The following is a 7,598-nucleotide window of genomic DNA, read 5'->3' on the forward strand; positions in this document are numbered from 1 at the left end:
ACTTGCTGTGTTTTTTTCCAGTGAATAAATGCAACAGCTCTTAGGCACAATATCTCTCCCTGACCTTGGTCATTAGTAATGAAAAGGGGGAAAAGGATGAGGCAAAGTTCAGCCCTCCCTGTGCAGAGGAGTACCTTGCCTCCCATCAGCACTTCTGGCACTACGTCATGGAACGCAACAAGCTGGGCCTGTTTTAACACAGGAAAGAATAAGGGGAAGGGAAAGGGGAAAAGCAGTCCATCTGGGTCCCAGGAAAGATGCTTCCCTGTCCTCGCTGCTCTTCTTCAGCCTGGGGCTTCCTATCTGGTAAGCAATCCTGGAGCAAAGCTCCCCAGATACCATGCAGAGGGGTGCCAGGAAGCCATGCTGGGTCTGGGGTCTGCTCCAACTCAAAAAGGCAGCACAGGCTTTTTTAGTGCTGTGGGAAGAGTCTGGATGGAAGCAGAAATCCAGCTTTCCTCATGAAAGGGACGTGCCAGGCACAAATGCTCTTGAGTCAGCACACAGCAAGAATCTAGCGAGAGGAGCCAAGGACCTGCATTCTCCCTGATTTGGGGGTTTGCTGGGGGAATGTCAAAGCCCAAGGAGAGCTTGCGGAGGTCTCACCTCCAGCTGCCCCCCAGCATCCATAGATTGTGAGCAGGACTGAGACCACAGCCTTGCCTCAATACTTGGACAGCTGGCACAGCTCCTGCTGCACACATGGCTTCACCTTGGCACTTCTTGCTCTCCTCATCTTTTCCCCCACACAACCCATGTCCAGGGGCAATTTCAGCTTGCGTGGTGGGAGTCATACCCCTGAAGCAGGGCTGGGATTCCCAAGAGCCTTGCCAGGAGCACCAGCATGGCAGTGCTTTAGAGACTGGAAAAGCCTGCTTCCCAGTGCCAAGCCTGGGCAGGATAGGCAGACGTGAACCTGTCCCAAAGCAGGCAGCTCATCCCAGCCTCCACAGGGCTGTGGGCAGATTTAGATGGGAGTTTTGGCTGAGGATCTTATCCCACAGGATAACCACTGGCAGTGGGATGTGTCCTGGCTCTGCCTGGCTAGTATGTACCCAATCTGTATTTCTGACTGGGCTATGCACTGCCTTAACATACACAAGAAAAGGCAGGCTTCTGGATCCCACAGGATCCCAAACCAACAGCAAGCAAGCCCCAGGGAGCCCCCAGGCCAAGGACAGAAGCAGTAACACTGGGAGACCTGGGTCTGGAGAGGACAAATGGCCAAGGAGGGAACAAGGTGGGCTGGGGCTGCAGCAACTCTGACCAGTTTTGGGGACTGAAGGGACCCAAGATGTGTGGGACCCAGGTTTAAACCTCCACTGAACCTGTGAGCAGAATTCTGCTCCTGGCTGTCCATGATCCAGGTCTTTCTGCTAGAGATGCGTCAGAGCTGCCCGCATGCAGCCAAGCCATGTGCCTGATCCTGCCCACATAGCCCTTGGGCAGCAGGTTTAAATCCCCCCAGATGCTGGCACTGCTGTATTTCCCTAGCCAGGGGTTCATCAGCTCCACCCACAACAGCAGGACGTGAGTGTGCAATTATCTGAAAGGATTTTCTTGGGTTAAACTTAGGAATTTGAAAGGTTTTTCTGGGAATCCGGTGGCCAAGGGAAGCTCTCCTCTGCTGCTCTGTTGAGGTCACCTCAGCGGGGGCTTCACTTGTGCCAGAGCTCAGTGTAGTGCTAAAGCCCCCAGGAGCTACTGAGGGCACAGGACCACTGCATGGTGGTGGCATGAAAGCAAAGAACTGTTCTGGAAACTCACAAAGGAGCAGAGTGATACACTGAGCATCAAGGATATAAACATGGATCATGTGTCTCACACATGAAAAGTGGGTGGCTTTTCCAAGACTAGTTTATCAAGGAACAAAGCAAGCTGTGGGTGTAAGGAGTCTCCTGCATTCCTTTCCTGATACATGAAATTGACTTCAAGCCAACTGACAGCCTGAGCAAGCCTTTTCCGAGCTCTCCCTGCCCGGCAGCCTGGCTGCATGGCACGGGTCTCCCCAGGAACTGCAATGCCCTCAAGGCTGGTCCTTGATACACGTACAGTGCTCTTACCCTCAGCAGATGTTCGATGAGCAGCCGGTATCTCGTACAAGCCCATATTACAGTGACTCTGACGTGTGCCTTGGTAACTTTGACCCCGTCGCTGCGGATGATGGGGCAGTCCCAGTGAGCCTCGCCCTGAACTTGGTCAGTCATGCCTGTACGACACCACATGAACACTGCTCCTGTGCTACCTCAGACAGTGAAAGTAGGGTTAGACTAGATGTAAGAAAAATATCTTCCCTGTGAGAAGTGAGGGTGGGCAGGCCCTGGCACAGGGTGCCCAGAGAAGCTGTGGCTGACCCTGGATCCCTGGGAGTGTCCAAAGCTAGGCTGGACAGGGAGCACCCCGAGCTCATCTAAAGTGTCCCTGCCCATGGCAGGGGGTGGAACGGGTTGAGCTTAAGCTTAAGGGACCGTTTGGGTCCCTTCCCACCCAAACCGTTCTGTGATTATCCGAGCGAACCGAGCCCTCTGTTCCCGACGCTGGGTTAAGGAAGGTGCACGGCCAGCACACCCTGTCCCCCAGCCCAGTGGGAAAGGGCAGCCCCCGAGGCCTGGGACCCACGGCTGCGGACGGAGGCAGTGGGCGCAGTGGAGCCAGCTGGCCGCTGAAGCCGCTCCACCCGCCCCGAAGGCCGGGGCCGCTCCTCGGCCGCCCCCACTCTGCGGCCCGGCCGCCACGACGGCCCCTCAGAACGGATTTAAACGGCGCCCGCTCCCACCAATCGCTGCCCGCCCGGCTCGGCGCTCGCCCCGCCCCTGCCGCATGCTCGCCTTTCCATTGGTCATCGGCGTTGAATTTTAAACCCTGCCGCCCTGCCCCTTAGCAACTGCATCCCTCTGCGCCCGCCGATTGGCCGCCGCCTGGCATCGCCTCGCACTCTGATTGGGCGAGGCTCGGCCAGTGCTGGCCGGCCGCTACCGAACTGCTACTTTCAAAAGCGCCGGGGCCGGAGGTGCGGGCGCAGCGGACCGGGCATGGGTGAGTGGGGAGGGGACGTTCCGGGCATGGGTGACTGGGGGGATCCCCTCGGCTATGGGGAAGTGGGGCCTCCGAGGGCTGCGGGGGAGTGGGCAGCGCTGGGGCCCGTAGTTGATGCAGGCGTGGGGACCCTGGAGGATGCAAGGGAGTAAGGGCTTCCAAGATTCCCGGCTTCCCTGGGAATTCCGGGGGATGCAGGAGAGAGGGCAACTTTGGGACTCCCGACTCCCCCAGGGGACCCTGAGGGTTGTGGGAGAGTGGGGATCTCCAACACCTCCAGCTCTCCGAGGAAGTGCAAGCCCTTGCATCCTTCTCTGGGATGCAGGAATCTGGGAATTGCCTGTCCCCCCTACCACCTCACCCAGCAGAGTGCTTTTGGTGGTGGTCTTTGGGATCTGTGTCCCTTCTTCCCTGGGAGCACCTCTAGCCAGATTTGTCCCTCACCTGGGCTTGTCTTGGGGCACCACCCACCTGCTGTGCTCAGGAAAGGGGTCAGTGCTGCTGTGCTAACCCACAGGAGGGACAAACCTCCCCCTGTGCTGCCCCAAGCTGGGAGAGGCAGATGGGCAGTAGCCTCCATCACATCATGCTTTGCCCCCAGCTTGCTCACAGAGACCAAGGGAAAGGATGCCATTGCCACGCAATGCCAAGATGCTGACCACCAAACAGTCCCGAGCAGGCAAGGCAGGTCCTGCTACAGAGAACGTAGATCCTGAGAAGGTGAGCACTGAGCCAAGTGAGGGCTGTAGGGGGGGCTCCTGTGGGGCAGCTGACCACCATCTTCTAACAGCCTCTATTGCAGGAGGAGAGCTGTCATGCCAAGCGGTCTTCGTCCTCACCCCAAGGCGGGCCCAAGAAGAGATCAGCATTCGGAGACATCACCAATGTGAGTGCTTCTGTGAGGGTGGGGGCTCTGGTGTCCCCTGTGAGCTCCCCATGGTGGGGGGGCATATCCCATGCCCATTAGGAGAGGAGAGGTCTCCCTGCAGGACATATCTTGCTTTCCGCTGTGCAGCCCCTGTATGCCCCTGTTCTGACCCAAACAGGCTCGCAAGAACCAGGTGGTGGCAGGGAAGAAGGAGTCTGTGAAGGTTGCTCCACCCAAGGCGCAGAAGGCACATAATACCTTAGGGGTGGCCAAGAACAATGAGATCAACCTAAAAAAGTGAGTAGCTGGGGGCAGGGGTTTGCTGCACACTTGTTCCATGGGGACAAGTAGTAGGGGCTTCCCTTGCATGATGGAGGCTGAGCCAGATGCAGGAGGAAACTAGTATATCTACTATAAATGGCATCAGGTTGTGGCAGGGGAGGGTTAGGTTGCATATTAGGAAAAATTTCTCCCCCAGAAGGGCTGTCCAGCCCTGGCACAGGCTGCCCAGGACAGTTGTAGAGTCACCTTCCATGGAAGGATTTAAAAGTCATGTGGATGTGGCCCTTGGGACATGGTTTAGTGGTGGGCATGGCAGTGCTGGGGGAACTGTTGTCCTCAATATCTTTAAAGGTCTTTTCCAACCTAAGAAGTTCTAGGAGTCTGTGGGGATATTTTAGGGGTGGTTTTGCCCCTTCCTGAAGCAGCAAGAGTCTCTGGAAGGCCCCTTTTCAGCCAAGAAACTTGGTTTTCTCCCAGCAATGATTTATGCTCTTTTCCTTCCCAGGTTAATGAAGAAAACTCCCCCAACAGCTCCTGCAGAGCCCAAAGTGGATCCTGTGCCAGAGAAGCCAGTGTCTGTACAGGAACTGAAGCCCCCTGAGCAGAGGGTAGGGACCCTGGACTGCAGCATTGCCCTAGCCCATCACAGCACCGCTCTGTGGCTGCCACTAGTGGTAATCAGGCACCAGGCAGCACTCTGGGCCTTGGAGAGACTTCAGCCAGGGTGTTGGAAAGCTGGGGGGGGCAAAGTGCACCACCATCTTCCTTCAGTAATCATACCCTGGGAAAGAGTGGGGCAGGGACTGCAGGGTGATGAAGGCAGGTGGAAAAGGGGTGTGGAGAGGAGCAGCAGCCTTGCCCCAACAAGGTGACGGCACTTACAGAGCCTCCCCCTTACTGCTGCCCCCTCCATACCAGCAGGTGCCAGCAGTGGAGGACATTGACAGGGAGCAGCTGGGTGACCCCTACGCCAATGCAGAGTATGCCAAGGAGATCTTTGAATACATGCGGGAAAGAGAGGTGGGTGATGCCTGTCCAGGGGGTGACAGCCCTGTCCAGGAAAAGAGTGACTTCAGGCAGGGCCACTGACTGCCCAGAGGCTCTGACCATTGCACAGGGTAGACTGCACAGGGTGAGAAGGTGCTTGTTTGAAGGTGGGCATGGTTGCCCTGTCCCTGACAGCTGGCTCTTTGGCAGGAAAAATTCATGCTTCCTGACTACATGGAGAAGCAGACGGACATCAGTGGGGACATGCGTGCTATCCTTGTGGACTGGATGGTGGAGGTGCAGGTGAGAGGGCACAGCTTTCTGTAGAGCAGCCCCTGTGCTGCCTTTGGCATGTGTGACCTCTGTGCTAGCAGAGGCTCCTGCAAGCATTCCCAGTGCAGAGCTGATCTTCCCCCTGTGTGGGCTAGGGATGAGCCTACATCCCTCCCTCTGAGCCTGCCCATAGGTATCCCTGGCCTCTGTGAGACCTGGAAGGGGCTGGCCAGGCCTAACTTCTGTCTGACACTCTGTTCTGACCCCCACTCTCATTCTTGAAGGAGAACTTTGAGCTGAACCATGAGACACTGTACCTGGCTGTGAAGCTAGTAGACCACTACCTGGTGGAGGTGGTGAGCATGAGAGAGAAGCTGCAGCTCATCGGCTCCACTGCCATCCTCATTGCCTCCAAATTTGAGGTGACTCTTTGTGTGCTCTCCTGGGGTGCAGACTCAGAGGGGCTGTGCCTCTATGGTCCCTGGGGGGGTTTTAGGGAAGGCCAGGTTACTGCCCTGAGAGCTGCCAGGGTGGCATGTCTGTCATGTTCCTCCTTCCTGTCCCAAGGGCTGCAAATACAGTCATGATGGGCTGAAACTTGTGTCCTGGTGTCACTGGAAAGCCAGCTTCTCTCTGCTCTGCATAGACCATCAGGATACCCTAGTTTACTTAATGCAGGCATGGAGCTCAAGGCAAGGGCTAGAGGAGTATGGACATGACAAAAGTCCCACAGGGTGTTAAGAGTCCTTGCTGAGTCCAGCAGCGCATGAACACTCACAGGGCCTGCGGGCTGGTTAGGATCTCCTGAGTGAGGCCAGGATGAGCTCCCATTGGGGTGCTGAGCAGTTGTGCCCCTGCAGGAGCGGTGCCCACCATGTGTGGATGACTTCCTCTATATCTGTGATGATGCCTACAAGCGGGAGGAGCTTATTGCTATGGAGATGAGCATCCTCAGCACCCTCAAGTTCGACATCAACATCCCCATCCCCTACCGCTTCCTGCGGCGCTTTGCCAAGGTGAGTGCATGCAGAGGGTGGGCTGGGTGCCCCCATGCACCCCTCCTGTTGGCTCCAGGGGACAGTGACTCACATCACTGGGGCTTCAGGCTCCCAGCTGGCAGCAAGGAAACTTCGTCCAGGTCCCCTCAAAAGGGTTCGGGGTGTGAGGATGGTGGTCTGTGATAAGCTGGGTGTGTGTAATCCCTGACCTGTGCCCCAGAGGCTGCATTCTAGATTCTAGAAGGCTGGGAAGGGGAGCAGCAGTGCTCAAAAGGCTGAGCCTTTCCCTGCCCACTGGCTGCAGTGTGCCCGTGCCACGATGGAGACACTGACACTGGCCCGCTTCCTCTGTGAGATGACCCTGCAGGAGTACGACTATGCCCGTGAGAGCCCCTCGAAGCTGGCTGCCAGCTGTCTGCTGCTGGCCCTTACCATGAAGAACCTTGGGGGCTGGGTGAGTACTGTCCCTGCTGAGGCACCCTGGGAGGCACTGCAGGGGGATGCAATGAACTAGTGAGTGGGGTGATGCACTAGGGCTATGATCAGATTTGGATGCTGATCAGGGAAGATGATGACTGTCACTGAGGACACAGCTTAGCCCTGCTGTCCCCTTGCAGACCCCTACACTGGAGTACTACAGTGGGTACAGTGCCCAGGACCTGCACCCCCTGGTGAAGAGGCTGAATTTCCTGCTCACATACCAGCCCCGTGACAAGCTGAATGCTGTGCGCAGCAAGTACTCACATAGGTGAGAGTCATGGGGCTCTGTCTCAGGCCTGTCCCTGCTCAGGGAGTGACACCACTGGCATGCACCCTGGGCTTCTGTAGGGATCTGGGAGCACTGGTGGATGGGTGTCAGGGCTGTGGTTGAGCTCTAAGCCAATGTGTTCCTTCCAGGGTCTTCTTTGAGGTTGCCAAAGTCACCCCCATGGACATGCTCAAGCTCGAGGAGACACTCGCTAGTTCCTAGCCCTACTCTGTGAATAAGCCTGTAAATAATGGGTACCCTCAAGCAGGGTGGTACCATGTACATAAGTAATAGTAATTTTAACTGAGGAAGAGGCGGGGGGGGGGAAAAAAAGTCATGTGTAACTGTTAATAAAATGTGTTTGTTGTACATGCTGGCACTGGAGCCCCAGCACTGTACTTCCCTG

The 7,598-nt window shown here is 56.6% G+C and overlaps 1 protein-coding gene across 5 annotated transcripts; it reads left to right on the forward strand.

The window, feature by feature from the left end:
- Nucleotides 1-2,908: 2,908 nt before the first annotated feature.
- On the forward strand, nucleotides 2,909-7,543 carry CCNB3 (cyclin B3). Of its 5 annotated transcripts, none has more exons than XM_030967566.1 (12): nucleotides 2,909-3,036; nucleotides 3,638-3,756; nucleotides 3,839-3,922; nucleotides 4,083-4,201; nucleotides 4,692-4,794; nucleotides 5,105-5,206; nucleotides 5,384-5,476; nucleotides 5,731-5,868; nucleotides 6,307-6,462; nucleotides 6,749-6,898; nucleotides 7,062-7,192; nucleotides 7,342-7,539. In XM_030967566.1, the coding sequence occupies exons 1-12, from the start codon at nucleotides 3,033-3,035 to the stop codon at nucleotides 7,412-7,414; spliced, it is 1,272 nt and encodes a 423-aa protein (XP_030823426.1). In that variant the 5' UTR covers nucleotides 2,909-3,032; the 3' UTR covers nucleotides 7,415-7,539. The 5 variants fall into 5 exon arrangements, with proteins under 5 accessions (XP_030823426.1, XP_030823428.1, XP_030823430.1 ...); XM_030967568.1 differs by having other exon boundaries at nucleotides 5,108-5,206; XM_030967567.1 differs by lacking the exon at nucleotides 2,909-3,036 and adding an exon at nucleotides 3,062-3,066 and having other exon boundaries at nucleotides 7,342-7,414.
- Nucleotides 7,544-7,598: the final 55 nt, after the last annotated feature.

The sequence above is a fragment of the Camarhynchus parvulus genome, chromosome 4A (assembly GCF_901933205.1).
Source record: "Camarhynchus parvulus chromosome 4A, STF_HiC, whole genome shotgun sequence".
Lineage (NCBI taxonomy): Eukaryota > Metazoa > Chordata > Aves > Passeriformes > Thraupidae > Camarhynchus > Camarhynchus parvulus.